We start from the raw sequence: 15947 nt of genomic DNA on the forward strand, positions 1-15947 counted from the left end.
ATCATGAGTTGCATGAACACTCTTGCTGGAAGAGAGTGTTGGATTTGGAATTTTGCGATAAGAGCTTGCATATTGGCTATCCTGGCTGGATTGGGATATGCTCGGGCTGTGGAGGTGTTTATTGTGGCTCCCAGATACTGATGTATGTGAGCAGGTTGGAGGTGAGATTTGGGATAGTTTATTGTGAATCCCCAGTTGTGTAAAATTTGGATAGTTTGGCGAGTGTGTAGGACACACTTGTTGAATGACTTGGCTTTTATTAGCCAGTCGTCTAGATACAGGAAGACATGAATTTGTTGCAGTCTGAGATGTGCTGCTACTACTGCTAGACATTTTGTGAATACTCTGGGTGCGGTTGTTACCCCGAATGGGAGGACTGTAAACTGGTAGTGTTTTCCGTCCACCACAAACCTTAAATACTTCCTGTGGGCAGGATGTATGGGAATGTGGAAGTAGGCATCCTTGAGATCTAGTGTGGTAAGGAAATCGTCTTGTTGCAGTAGTGGGAGCACATATGGAAATGATCTGAGTTGATATACAGATTTAAGGGTCTGAGGTCGAGTATTGGTCTTAGAGTCCTGTCCTTTTTGGGGATTAGGAAGTAGAGGAGTGAATATACCCCTGTACCCTGATGTTCTAAGGGAACTGGTTCTATTGCGTGCTTTTAAAGCAATGAGAGAACCTCTTGTTTGAGGATTGTAAGATGACCTTGTGACATGGAACGCTGTTTGGGTGGTATTTGCGGGGGGTAGTTGTGAGTTCCAGGCAGTAACCATACTGAGTAATTTGTCTTACCCACCTGTCTGTTGTGATGGAGTTCCAGACAGGTTGGAACTGTGTTAGTCTTCCCCCGACCGGAGTGGAATTGTCTGGGGGGAGTGGAGGAAAGTCACCGTTTTGTGGCAGGGGAGGTGCGAGTGTTATTATTACCTCGACCTCGCCCCTTGTTGTGGTTTCCTCTGTATCCGCCTCTAAAATATCCTCTACTGGGGGATGTGTGTGTGTGGCGGTTTTGAATGTAGAGGAGGTGTCCGTTCCAATATTTTTGGAGGCTCCTCTATAGAAGGAGCGCCGAAAGGACCCACGTGCTTGGGGCGATTGGAATGCTCCCATGGACTTAGCCGTCTCTGTCCTTTTTCATTTTTTCCAGGGCAGCGTCTACTGCTGGCCCAAAGAGCTGTTCCTGATTGAATGGCTGACTAAGTATGGTAGTTTGTACCTCTGGCTTAAAGCCTGAGATGCGTAGCCATGCATGTCATCGAAGGAGCACACTTGTGTTAATTGCTCTAGAGGCGGTGTCTGCGGCGTCAAGTGCACATTTAATTGCTGCATTTGAAATGAGCTTTCCCTCTTGAATGAGGTAATTTGCCTGGGTTTTGTATTGGTCTGGCAGATGTTGTAAGAGTCTCTAATTGATCGTAGTGGGCCCTGTTGTAGCGTGCTAGTAGGGCTTGAGTGTTGGCAATTCGCCAGTGATTAGCGGCTTGTGCTGCTACTCTTTTGCCAGAGGCTTCTAGTAGATTTTTTCGGTTCCGATCGAGGTTTTGGTTGATCGGTAGCGTCTTTAGGAGGCGTATGAGAGTCCTTAGCCGGTGGTTTCGGTACCGACGATGGTTTCGGTGCCGATGTGGTTTTCGGAGCCAAAGGTGTATCTGTGGGCTTGGGAACCTTCGGTGCCGGTGTGTCTATTGGCCTTGGTGTTTTCGGGGCCGAGGGCTTCGGAGCCGATTTCAGTGCCGAGTGGTCTTTTGTCTTCGGTGCCGATTGGACAATGACATGCGGTTTGCTCGGTCCCGAGCTACCGGAAGGCTTATGTTTCTTCAGAGCCGAGCCCGGAGGCGGGGCTTCTGAAGGATGTTTTCGGTCTCGACTGGGTCCAGCAGGCGAAGTCTTGACCAATGCCTTTGGTTTTGGTGGGGTTGGGGCAGGGGCAGTGGTACTCACACGTTGCCCAGGAGTGATGGGGTCGTCTGAGTCATCTGCTTCGGAAATTATTTGCAGATCTTCGGAATCTTCTTCCGGGACATCGGGGCCTTCATCAAAGATGTCCTATGCTTCCGGAGCTGGTCTCTGTGCCATGATGTGGCATCGAGGCCCTTCGATCCCGAATGGTCTTTTTGGATCGAAAGGATGCACAGGCTGGACAGCTGGATTCGTCGTGTTCCGGTGATAGGCACAGGTTGCAGACTTTGTGGTGGTCACTGTGCGGAAATTTTGCTCCACACTGGGGGCATTTTTTGAACGGCGTCCTTTCCATGAGCCATAGGCCTCACGGCGTGGATAGGCACAGCGGACCGCATCGACGTCCGGAATCGAGCCGATGTAATCGATGTCGAGGATGAAGGTGTTTCGATGTTTTGTTGTGAAGTTTTTCGCTTCGAAAAGCTTGGAATTTATATTTCCAACCGAAGCGGAAAAGTTGCATCCGAACCTAATGGCGGAAAAAAACAATCTGCCGATGGAGTTGATGCCCATGCACACTGTCGTCCAAGGGAGGAGTCACCTATCTCATGACCAAAGACTTCTTCCGAAGACAACAACCTGCAAGCATCCGAGCCCAACACCAGATGGCGATCTACTATCCTAAGTGTGTGATCTGCAGCTCATATGCCTCGAACATGTAGTTTACTATCACTTCTTGGAATCAAGAAGGACAGTTTATATTTGGGCCCCAATGTAATATTAAGTAATGATTCTCAGAATCTACGGTTACAGCATATGGCCAAATGGGTTTGTCAGGCTTGATTAAGATTGCCAAATCCCTTCGGGTAAGCTGAGTAAGATGCAAAGAAGAGCAAGGTGTACGAAAGTAGTATCTGCTTTCATGGGTACCCCCACTTTTTGCCTGGTGTCAGTGTGTTGTGACTGTAGTTTGCTGGGATTCTGCCTAACAGGACACCAGCATCTTTGCTCTCTCTCCCAAACTCGTTTTTGGTAAGTACTTTTGTACTTCCACAATTGGCTACTGGTCTACCCTTATAAGTCTCTAGTATATGGTATTAAGGTACCCAGGGCATAGGTACACCAGGGGTCTCCCATGGGCTGCAGCATGTATTGTGCCACCCATGGGAGTCCACACAAACTCAGACTACAGTCCTGCAATTGCAGCTTGTGTGAGGTGGTGCTTGCACCTCTCATGTATGATATACGTTTTCTTATCTGAGGTCACTATACTTAAAACATATAGGCTCTTCAGTCCTGAGGGCAGGGTGCTTGGTTATAAGTGTGAGGGTGCACCTGCATCAGCAGGACACCCCTACAAACCCCAGAGTCGATTCTCAAGCCTTTGTAAGTGTGGTCAGCCACTTAAAGATATATAGTGGACATCAGTCATTACTAGATGTCTAACTATATAATGGCTGCACCAAACCTGGTCATTTTTGGTATCAAACATGTTGGAATCATAACCAAACACCGATTCTGGCGTTGTAGGTATGATCCCATGTACTGGGGGCCCCCTGTACTCCCAGTTACACCCTTTCAGGGTCTTCTAGCAAGGTAGTGCTACTGCCAACCACAGACACTGTTCTGCCCTCCTGCTGCTGAGCGGAGCTCGAGCTGGGGAAGGTAGAATAGATTTCCTGTCGGAGGGAGGTGTGACCTCCTCCCAGTCAGGACCTGGTGTATTGGGCTAGGGTGGGGCGCTTCCAGCACCACCAGACCTCATTGAAGGGTAAATTTGGTGCCTTCTTTTCATACTCTGGTTTGAGTCAGTTCAGGAACCCCTTGTTCCAGCTCTGGCACGATACTGGACAAATGACGGGGCAGTATCCTCCCCTCTGTCCAGCACCTCTTCTGGGAGGGATCCCCTAGTTGTCACCCCAATTCTCCCCCCGTGGGTGGGTCCACAGATTCGTCGAACAAGACTCACCTCTGAAACCAAAACACTCTTCGACCGTATGGACACTTGGACTTCATTGGACTTCCAAAAAGGCAGCAGGTCCAGGGATCCTGGGTCTAGATATTCATTCCTAAGATATCAAAGGAACTTGACTCAAAGCTCTGGACCATTCCAGCTTTATAATAACAAGTTAAGATATATATGCGAGTCCTGTGTTCCTTCTTTCCGAGCAAATAATTAGTAAGCCAAGGGTTAATCCTTATGACGTACTATGGTGATCCCAATGTATTGGGAAAACAGATGTTTTCATTTTTTGTGTTCATTCACCGTTCAGTTAGTCCATTCCACACTTAGTTGGAGTATAAAAAAGTTTTTATTTGAAAATTGAAAGGAAAGCCGACACGTGTTTCGCCCTTTGTGGCAGATAATGCCAGGGCTTTCTCAAGGCTAAACAAGTTCAATGGTTTTGTGCTCAAATGCCGATCATATGAAGTTCAGTACATTTTAAAGTGATGACATCGGCATTTGAGCTCGGAAAGAAGGAACACAGGACTCACATGTATATCTTAACTTCATAGGACTTCAACTGGAACCGAGACTGCATCAAAGAAGACTCCTGCTGCTCCTGGTCTTGTGTGTTTTGCAAGTCTTCTGCCTTGTCTGTGCTTCTCTCAGGTTCTGCAGAAGACCTGTGGGCATCAAGGACATCCACAGAAATCTCCCTTGGAGTGAAGGAGTCACTATCCTACATCTGCAGGCACCACAACAAAGCTGACTGGTCTGCTGCTCCTGTCGTCCTATAGACTTAGCGAGGCAACACAGGTGATGGTTCTGTAGCTCTACAAAGGCCTGACCTGTCTTCCCTGCAATTTGGAGGACAGTATTCCTCATCGGAGATGCTGGGACCAAACCCCTGTGCCGCCCCCCTCTCACCCTCCCCCAGTTGACTTGCCGTTGCCAAGGCTTGTTGGCTCTGCACTCCAGAGATCGTCGAGCTACAAGAAGCTTCAGCACCTCATCCCTCGAAGATCAGCGTCCTCACTGCATCCCTGTGGGTCTCTATCTTTGGTGAGCTGTCTGAGGTCCTCTGACGAATCCTGTGCCTTTGGCTTGTGGACCCTCTTAGGGTCTTCTCCTGCTTTGGTGGGCTCCCCTGCTTGCTCAGGGTCTGCTCTGACTCTCCTGCACTTGGTGAGTCCCTTAGACCTTGCTGGTCCCAACGATTGCATCTTGTCTTCCTCACCAGGTGCAGCAACCAAGGCTTGTTGGTGCCCGCGCCGCACACCGCCCACCTAGACACCGACTTACGACGTGGGACAGCTCGTGTGCTGCTACTGGTCTTCCTCAGTGTCACCTGGTCCCCACAGCTGCAGCAACAAGGTCCTCATCAAATCTCCTGAGCTCCCTGCCTAGGGTGGGCATTGTGCTTCCATGCCTCTGGGTCACTTCCGAGTGGCATAGATTCTGTCCCCTCTGCTTGCAGGTTCTCCTCTTCAAGAATCCACCCATGGATTCCACCGGACATCTTCAGAGACTTCTCCAGAGACCTTTCTTCCTAAGTCTTCCATTGTCATCTACGGGAGGTTCCAACATCACTTCACCCCTATGCACCTGATTTCCCTGGTCCAGGTAAACTGGTTCCTGGGGCATCCACGGGTGGGGTGGCTCTCTAACCTTCCATCCTCCGAAGGGTTTCTTCAGGGACCTCTTTCTTCAAAACTACAACTGCTACTTCTCCACTGACTTCCATTGGGCATGCGGCTGTGTTTCCACTCTACACACAGCCTCTGTGGGATTCCTGGGTACTTACCTTGGGTGGGTCCTAGTTCTACCAGCTCCTGAGTCCTTTAGTCCAAGTCCTATTCTTCTTTGCAGTTCGCATTCCACTCCTTTAGCATATTGTTTGGTCTTCTCCTGGAGACCAGTGTATACTAGTGCTCCTTACCTGATTTCTTTGAAGTATTTTCATGTGTACTGTTATCACCGGCTAGGAGATATACCAATGTGATAGTGATTCTTTTTTTATAAAAACTCTGTGGTTCTTTTTCATCTAATCTACACTACTGATTAAACGTGGCAAACAAGCTGCTTTACACTCCTTCAAAATAAGCATGAAGGCTGCACTCCAAAGCTACCACTTTGAGAGCCCAAGGTTATCAAAGACCGCTAAAATCACCATAAGGGTTGCCTGGATTAGTGCAGGATGCATCACTCCTTTAAGTATGCACCATATACTAAGTCAGCCTCCTACACCAGGCTCCAAGCTCTACTGATTGAGTCGGTGAAAGGGTGCTCTCCACCTGCAGGCTCTAGAGTCTATAGGTCGCTATAGACCCAACTGTCATTGAAAGCAGCATGGCGAGGTCAGGGCAGCGGGTGAGTCCTAGATGTTGTCATTGGGGGTGCAGATGCTTCCCACAGGTATGTCCACAGGGATCAATGGTCTGACCCAAATGTATTTGGTGGTTAGAAAGGAAGAAAGGGCACATTATTTTACATTTTGGCAAATTAGAGTTCTGGCCTCAAAAGCCTCACATCAGTGTTGCAGTCTTGGGTTTCAGCAGTGTGGCGACTTCGGAAATTAAACTAGCTTAGCATGTCATAAAAAAACTAATTTCACTCATATTTGAATTACTAGACTACTGAACTCAAAACAATCTCTAAAGATGGAGCACATACCAAGATAACTGCAAAATGCACTGTCCAGTAATCGAAGCAAAGTGCTCAGTTGGATAAGCTGCATCTTCAAACCCTGCATTTGTTCCTCAAAATTCTGATGCTGTAAGGGAAAGTGGACACAAGTTAGACAATTTCAAAATTGCATTACACATTGTAAAATGATAAACTGCCATCTATAAATTACACAACCATGACACAAATTAGCAAAATGCTAACATTAAGTTACAGAACGGTGGACAGATAATAACAGTTTTAAATAATGAATGCTGCCACACACATTAACTTGTGATCCTTCTCAATTCATGCCAGTTACACAAGATGGTCTGTTACAAAACTTCTTCAGTGGCGCTAGCCACACCATGTTGCAGAATGAACAATATTTATATGCAACTTAATATTGCAGAAAAATGTTAAGTGATTGTTTTCCTTAGCTAACAATCCCATCTAGTCACGGTAATCCATTGATGCAGGTAAGTACAAAGGTCAAACACGAAGAAATTAACTATGGCAAAAAAGATTACCTTATTTTTTAGTATAGCACATGAAATAATTCAAAAATAACATTTAAACATAACATTGTAAAAGCATATTGATGTTACTTACCAAATATAATTTTGGCACAGCTAGTTATACATCCATCCACCCAAAAATATACATACATACATAAAATATACATACATACATGGATATATATATATATATACACACACATATTATCTACTGGCGGTCGCCAGTAGATAGTTATAGTTAGGACCGAGTTCCCATAGGAAATCTGAAAATTCTATTTTGAATAACTTTGGCGCCGGTTGACGAATCCTCGCAAAATTTTTAAAACTAATGGGGCGCTCCGCTCAGCTCCTACCATGAAAGTCTCGGGGTGATTCGTCAAGCGGGGGCTGAGAAAAAAGGGGGGTCCCAAAACACGTTTTCCCCATGCATTTTCCCATAGGACCTTTAGTCGAAGGTACAGCCCGAACGGCTGAACAGAATTACTTGAAATTTGGCAAAGAGGTAGTCCTCAGGTCAGGCATGTGCCTTTTGCATATATGGTGTCAATATGTTCAGTAGTTCCTGAGAAAATTGCAGTTAAAAGTACATAAATATCTATAAGCGCGCACCATAACGTGCGCGAGCGTAATTCTGATTGGTGGTTACATGTCAGTCAACATTCGAATCAGTCGAAATCAGGAAGTGTCGGCCGCCATTTTGTGTGTGACAGTGAAAAATAAAGGTGGAGAACGTGAAAAGAGGGCAGGGTAGAGAGTTCCTGACCCCCTAGCATTTGTCAGGGGGTCCCTGAAGGACCCCGCAGGGTGAAAAAAACTTTTTTTTTTCAAAAAATCACGGGGTGCGCGCACGGTGAAAAGCCCTTAAAAAAAACAAAAACATTTTAAACGAGCCATTCCATATTACAGGATAGAGTCAATCTACAACTATATACATAGGTAGTTTATTGTAAAATAAATATATAAAAATATAATAATACATACATAAATTAGCATTTAAAAAACCTTGCAAATTCACTTAAAAAACCATATGTTTCACACATGTTATAGTTAGCTGGACATTTCACTCGTAAAAACCATTGAAATTCCCCCGTTATAGTTAGTTCAGATAACTATAACTCACGCGACCGCCACTCTATCACAAGGATGATGTCATGAGTGATATCACTGACCATGTCATGAGTGATGTAATATGTGACGTCATCAGCAGTGGATTGCGGGCGCGCGAGTTATAGTTATCTGAACTAACTATAACGGTGGAATTTCAATGGTTTTTTACGAGTGAAATGTCCAGCTAACTATAACGTGTGTGAAACCTATGGTTTTATAACTGAATATATATATACAAACATACACATAGATAAATATATATATATATATTCACTGAAAAAGTTTGCAGGGACGTTCTAATTAGGCTCAGATTTCACTCCTACAAAACCAATGAAATTCAACAGTTATAGTTAGGTGAGCCAACTATAACTCGCGCCCATGCAATGCACTACTTATGACCTTGCATATATCATCACCCATGATGGTCAGTGACAGCATTGATTTTTTAAAAAAATCTTTTCTTATTGACATTTTCTCATTTTAATCATACCACATGAACAATGCAGAGATACCTTGTATAGTTACTTTCAAGTGCTGCGATATCCAGTACAGTACTGTATAAACAAATGAGTTATTGAACAGGATACTGAGAGAAGACTCGGGACAGTGTCTTTATAGAGGGCGTAACAATGCCCGAGAGTCTTACCATTGACCAGTCTTTAGGCATTTCAGACATGGTATATCCTAGGCCAAACTGTGGACATAGGGTACAACTAAATGAGGACAACTTAATCAAAGTAGTGGTAGGGGAGTCGCTTGAGACCTGTTGCCACATGTGATATAACAGAGTGGACCAGCCCTATCAGGGCTCAATGACAGCGACATTATAAAGCGGGGCCATACATCTCTGGAAGGCGGCACTACTCTACCTATGTGCCCATGGAGGGTGAGCGTTGGGTGTCAAGCCTGGATACAGTCTCGAGACTCCCCTGTGCACTGCAGCTTCGACACCATAGTATCCCATTGAATGGTCAGTGAAAACATTGATTACATCATCCGGTGACTGAGTGTTTTTAAAAAGTTTATGAGTGTTAAATATATCTACCAAGGTGTATTGTCGACTCAGTGGGTAAGTGACAGGCTGTATAAGTGAATGATTAGGTGTCTCAGTGAATGTTTGGGTGAGTGACTAGTTGTGTGAATTTCTGTATCAGTCTGCATGGGTGTGAGTGGGTACATGAGTGACTGTATTGCTGACTGATTGGTTGTCTGAGTACAGGTATGATTATCTGGGTATCTGTGTTGGTGGGAGGGTGTGCGACTGCCTGTATAGATGAGTCAGTGGCTGAGTCAGGGGATGTATGGGTTAGAGAGTGATTGTGTGAGGGGCTCTATGAGTGAGTGTGTATACGGCTGTGTGGGTGAGTGAGTGGATGTGTCAGTAGTATTTGGGTGAGTAACTGGGTAAGTGAAAGGCAGTAAAGGTGAGTGGTGGGATATAGGAGTGACTGTATGGGTGAAGTGAGTGAATGTGAAAGTGGATATATGGGTGAATGTGTGCTTGTGTCAGTGACTGTATAGGTGAGTGAGTATACATTAGTATCTGTATGAGTAAGTAAGGGGGTGTGTATTTGTATGGGTAAGTGGCTGTGTGATAGACTGTATGGGTGAGTGACTAGGTGTGTGAGTAGCTGTATGGGTGACTGATTGTATAAGTGTATGAGTGGATATGTCAGTGGCTGTATTAGTGAGTGGGTGGGTGTATGAGGGGCTGTATGGGTGAGTGGATGTGTGTATAGATCTATGAATCAGTGAGTGGGTGTATTGGGTCTGCGAATGGGTTTGTGAATGGTTGTGAATGTATGAAAGGTTCAATGGGGTGTGAGTGGGTGCGTCAGTGACTCTGTGGATATCAACAGATGTCATCAGTGATGTCATTTGAGATGTCATCAATGATGCTACTGACCTATCTCCTGCGTGTCTGTGATGCGGTGTGGACCCCGCCACATTCTTACACATGACCTGGAACTGTCCGCACCTACAACGGTTCTGGACAAAGGTGGTGTTATCCCTTAGTACATCAACACCAGTGCAAATCGACACCTCCATAAAACACTGTATCCTGTGCGTGCTTCCAACACCCAAGAAGGGGATTAGGATGCGTTACAAGTTTGCGTTATTAGGACTGGTCCTGGCAAAACAGCAGATAGTGATCCACTGGATACATCCAGCCCCACCCAAGTGGGAAAAATGAAGGGATGATCTGCAGCCTCAGGGAACTTCGATCTGATGAAAATGCGGAGAGCGATCTCTTGGAATGGGGACAAATATTGACTGAAGTGTCTACAGTAACGAATGAGAGTAAGAATGGGAGCACGCATAGTTCAGTGAGCGCTGGGCCAACTTCAACACCGGCTCATGCAACACCGCTGCACATGCCCTCTCGCACCATGAACACATGAACCACAAACACATCACAAGTGCACCGTCAGATTTCCTGTATTAGAGGTAGTATGCCGCCTGTCTGTCGCTGCCAGGGAGGTGGGAGCGGGAGTTAGATAAGGGGGATTCTAGAGTCCCTATTTTGGTTACCGCTGTTGCTATGTTGTTTGCAGGATTTAGGGGCCAACTAACCCTCCTGTTACCTCCAGTAGGTCCCACACAGTGGGTTTGCTGAGAGGTTTTCATTGGCCACACCCCCTATTTCTACCAATCTGCAAACGCATTTCTTGTCGCTCTACTAGCTGGGGAATGAAGGCCCCTTGGCTATTGAGGGTCCTTGGGGGCCAACTACCCCTCCTGTTACCTCCAGAAAGACCCACACAGCTAGATTGCTGAGAGGTCGCTAGAGGCCATGCCCCCTTGTCCACCACTCTGCAAACGCGCCTCCTGGCACACTACTGGTTGGGGGAAAAAGTCCACTTAAGTCCTGAGGCCCTCAGGAGTAAACTGGAATTCATTCCCCAACCAGCAGCGCGCCAGGAGGCACGTTTGCAGAGTGGTGGAGAGAGGGGGGTGTGGCCTCTAAGCCCTCTCAGCAATCCTACTGCCTGGGACTTAATGGAGGAAAAAGGAGGGGTTCTTGGACCACAAGGATCCTCAGCATCCAAGGGAATTTCATCCCCCAACCACCACTGCACCAGGAGGCGCATTTGCAGAGATACGGTGAAGAGGGCGTGGCCGCTGGCCACTTGCTGGAAGTTTTTTTTCTATTTTAAAAAAAAATCTTTCTAAGGGAGTGGGGCTGTGTGCCCCTCTTTCCCTAGGACATTTTCCACCCCAGGGATTTTATCAATGGGTAAGGGGGGCCGCGCGGCCTTCCTCCCCATGCCGATTTCGGCCCCAGGTACCCCATCCCCCGGCCTTTTCTTTTTTGTATATAAGTTTATAGGGGGGGGGGGGGGGGGGGCTGAATGGCGACCCTCTCCCAGGGCCAGGAGATAGATAGATATAGATATATATATTTTTTTTTTTTATTAAAGGGAGGGACCCCATCCACTGGGGCCCAGCCTTTTCTTTTTTATATATAGGATTTGAAGGGAGGGGGCCGAGCAGCCTGACCCTTTTTAAAAAACAAAAAAAATGTAAAGGGAGGGAGGCTGCGCGGCCCTCCTCTGGGCCGATTTTGGCCCAGGGTACCCTATCCCCCAGGGCCCGGCCTCTAGAGTAGGTGCCAAGGTCTCACCCAGGGCACCCACTAACATTTGCTGGAGACTTTCAGTCCCTGCCGGCTCCCCGCCTCCCGCTGGAGCTTTTACATATAGGGAGCTGCTAACATGCAGCTCTCTGTGTGTAAAAACAATTCTGCTCCGCTTCTAGTAAGCATGTCCTGCTCTCACTTACTAGAAGCGGAGTAGTGTTTGCTAAGGCTAGGCAGAAACGGTTCACCCACAATAGAGTCAGCGCCCTGGGGGACAGGATTCCGCACTGCTGGTTGGGGGATGAAGTCCCCTTGGATGCTGAAAGTACTTGGGGGTCAACTAGCCCTCTTGTTACTTTCAGTAAGTCCCACAGAGTGTGATTGCTTACAGGACTTAAGAGGCCACAGCCCCTTTCTCCACCACTCTAGAAAACACGCCTCCTAGCACACTGCTGGTTGGGGGATGTAGTCAAATTGCCTCTAGAGTGCCATTGGGGGCCAACAAGCCCTCCTATTGCCTCCAGTAAGTCCCATACAGCGGAATTGCTGAGAGATCTTCGGAGGCCACGTCACCTTTCTCCACCACCCTGCAAACATGCTTCTTGGCACACTGCTGGTTGGGGGATATAGTCCTCTTGGATGCTGAGCCAGCCGGGTCTGGTGGCTTAGTGGACTAATGCATCCACTGCAGTGGCTTATGTTCAACCTCATGGTCACAGGTTCAAATAATGGTGGGTCCACTCAGCCTCTCATCCTTTCTGAGGTCAACAAAATGAGTACCATTGAGTTGGGTAACAATAAACATCTGTTATTCAGCGCAAAGATATCCTTTTGGGAGTGAACGTGCGCTTTACAAATACACGTTATGTTGTGCTGAGGGTTCCTTGGGGCCCAGAATCTCTCCTGGTACCTCCAGTAAGTCCGACACAGCAGGATTCCTGAGAGCTGGTTGGAGACCCTGCCCCATTTCTTTGTCACTCTTCATACGTGACAACTAGTAAAAAAAAAAAAAACATAGAAATTCACTTTAAAAAAACAAAGGTTACAGGATCATTATAGTTCGGAAATAGAATTTTAGAAAAATTAGAAATTCATTAAAAAAAACAAAGGTTACAGCCTAGGTACTCAAAGTACGGCCCGCGGGCCACTTGCGGCCCGGCAGACCTTTAGATGCGGCCCCCGTGTGGAAAACAGCAGCAGACGCAGTCAGCAGCCATTGTTCTCCCCTTTCTTCATTCCTCGTGACCGCAGTCATAGTAAAAAAAAAAGGCAATCAAAGGAGCATGATTAGGAAATTAGTGATTCGCCTCCTCACATGTGCCCTCTCCCCTTCTTGCTCAGTGGCGTGAGACGCAGGGGCTCTAAGAAGGGGTGGAAATACATTAAAGACTGTGTGTTTGCCCTGGAAGCTGTCTCAGTCCGGGCTGACACACACAACAGGGGGGGAAGAGGGGGGGGTGAAGCCCTTTGAGCCATATGGGCGTTGCAGGTCTGGCATGCAGGTTGCTGGCTGTCCTTTAAAGTCCAGCATAGACATCAGCACCAGCCACTGCGGGGGTGGGGGGGGGGGGGAGGGACTACTGCTGTGGTGCAGATCTTCAACCTCTGTAACCAAAGAGCTGGAGTCACAGCCATGAAGGCGGTCCGTTAGCAACATCAGTCAGTCATATGAGTGCCTTTTCAGCAGCACCAATCTGTGTACGTTTTAAAGACTCCCAAGGTAAAGGCGTGCTTTTTATCCATTTTACCACGCTATGCCTGTCCAAGAGTTCTACCTCCTTCACCTCCCAGTGGGCCCATGTAAAGATAATGCCTTCTGAACAAGACACCTGAAGTTTAAGCTACGAGCCTCCCTGGTACCAAACCGGTTCCCCTCCTTAGAGCTGACGGGCCTCTGTAAACATCCCTAGTTACTGTATGAAGCACGCTGTGATTCTACCTTGTTCTTCAAACAGGTCTCTCAGAGATGTGGTGCGGGTGCAGAGATTTGATCTAGATTTGTAGAGCACACTACATACCCGTGAGGGTCTCAAGGCGCTGGGGGGCCACTACTGATCGAACAGTCAGGTCTTGAGTAGCCTCCTGAAGGTCAGCAGGTCTTGGGTCTGTCGTAGGCTCAGTGGGAGGGTGTTCCAGCTCTTGGCGGCGAGGTGGGAGAAGGACTTCCCACCGGTGGTTGTTCTTCGGATTCGCGGGACGGTGGCGAGTGCGAGGTCGGCGGAGCGGAGCTGGAAGTTGGGGATGTATAAGGAAAGCTGTTTGTTGAGGTCGGCTGGGCCGGTCTTGTGGAGTGCCTTGAGTGCGTGGATGAGGAGCTTGAAGGATATCCTCTTGTTGACGGGCAGCCAGTGCAGGTTTCTCAGGTGGGGGGTGATGTGGCCGTGGCGTGGTATGTCGAGGATCAGTCGTACAGAGGCGTTTTGGATGCGTTGCAGTCGTTTGATGAGCTTGGTCGGGGCTCTCGCGTAGAGGGCGTTTCCGTAGTCGAGTCTGCTGCTGACGAGGGCCTGGGTTACTGTTCTTCTTGTATCTGTCGGGATCCACCTGTAGATCTTGCAGAGGGTGTTAAAGCAGAAGGAGGAGTCGGCGTTGACTTGCTTGGTCATGGAGAGCGTTGAGATGAGGATGATTCCCAGGTTGCGTGCGTGGTTGGTGGGTGTCGGGGCTGCCCCCAGTGCCGTTGGCCACCAGGAGTCATTCCAGGCTGAAGGGTTGGAGCCGAGGATAAGGACCTCCGTTTTATCCGTGTTCAGCTTCAGTCGGCTGGTCTTCATCCAGTCGGCGACGGCCTTCATTCCTTCATGGAGGTTGGCTTTGGAGGTGATGGGGTCCTTGGTGAGGGAGAGGATCAGTTGAGTGTCATCGGCATAAGAGATTATGTTGAGGTCGTGCTTCGGGCGACGTGTGCGAGCGGGGCCATGTGAATGTTGAACAGTATCGGGCTGAATTATTATTAATTAATTAATTAATTAAATGAATGAATGAATGAATGGACCTATATTTATAAAACTCGACCAGCAACTCAAAGGGCGTCCCCGAAATAGCAAGAGTGGACTCTTACATGCAAGATTACCCAACCTAGATTAATCTTGCTTGAAACAACAAGTTTTCATTGTTTTTCTCAAAGGTGCAGATCCAGGGCTTTAATATCCCTGCCACATGCAGTGCTGCTTTCGATCTAGAACTAGTTAAATGTGCAGCCCCTGGACTTATCTGTGACGTATCGCATGCACGGTATAGTACCCTCACACTCCTGCTCGTACACTACAGCTCTGTGATGCATCAGTGCCTCATACAGCACACTGCTCCTGAACCCCTACCCCATACACTACATCTCCATCGGTGCCTCATGAACCTTACAGCACAGGCCATTGACATCCCTACCCCAGACACCACAGTTCTGCGACCATACCCGCCTCATGCACCGTACAGTCAGTGCCCTTGCATTCCTGCCCTGTACACTGAAGATTTGTTTTTACTTTAGTAGCCACGCCCCCATCGCCCACGCACCGCCCCTCCCGTCCCCATCCGCAGGCTTATCGATGCGGCCCTCGGCCACTAACCAGACTGTACTTTTGGCCCCCGAGAAAAAGTTTGTGAGTACCCATGGGTTACAGGGATGTTATAGTTAAGCTCAGATTTCACTCGTACAGAACCAGTGAAATTCAGCAAAAGATGTACTCACTGTCTTAGCTGGTCCATAGGGGACATCAAACCAATATTGGGTGAGGTATCCAACCCGTTGGCATCCTCTAGATCCATGTACCAATTGTCTTCATCTTAAAGTGGGAAGGAGGCAAACTCTACCCTATTCCCCTCATTGTTGTGTCCATATTGCTGGCTCTGTTTGGAGTCTGAGCCAAAAAGTCTGTGCACGCCCACACGTTAGAGGAATAGTGCCCGAGTGTTTTAGTACTGGCTGTGCCACATCAGGATCTAGGAGCGGACTCTGTCGAGGATGAGATGTATTTGATTCAGAGTAGGAGATCATAATGAGTCACATCTGCTCCTCCGGCGCAGGTGCTGGCCATCGACGTTCACAAGACCGACGCACAGTTCGGCACTGAACCTGATGTTGGCACTCACGCTCATGCGAAACCCAAAGTGGGCTTAAAAGTGGGTTTAAGGAGCACAGATGAGGCTGGTGAGGGTCCCTGGGACCAAAAGGTGCACCAGAGGGAGCAGGCAGCATGTCAGAGATGTGCAGCATGGTCTCTCGAAAGGCTTCAAT

General features: G+C 47.7%; 1 protein-coding gene across 3 annotated transcripts in view; it reads right to left on the reverse strand.

Annotated features, from left to right (window-relative positions):
- Positions 1–15947, reverse strand: part of TBC1D15 (TBC1 domain family member 15) — a 611295-nt gene that overhangs the window by 161911 nt on the left and 433437 nt on the right. For all 3 annotated transcript variants that reach the window (XM_085653851.1, XM_085653849.1, XM_085653850.1), the window contains one exon: positions 6521–6620. In XM_085653851.1, the coding sequence (XP_085509977.1) occupies positions 6521–6620 (100 nt within the window). The remainder of the gene's footprint in view (positions 1–6520; positions 6621–15947) is intronic.

This window comes from Triturus cristatus, chromosome 4_1 (genome assembly GCF_964204655.1).
Source record: "Triturus cristatus chromosome 4_1, aTriCri1.1, whole genome shotgun sequence".
Taxonomy (NCBI): Eukaryota; Metazoa; Chordata; class Amphibia; order Caudata; family Salamandridae; genus Triturus; species Triturus cristatus.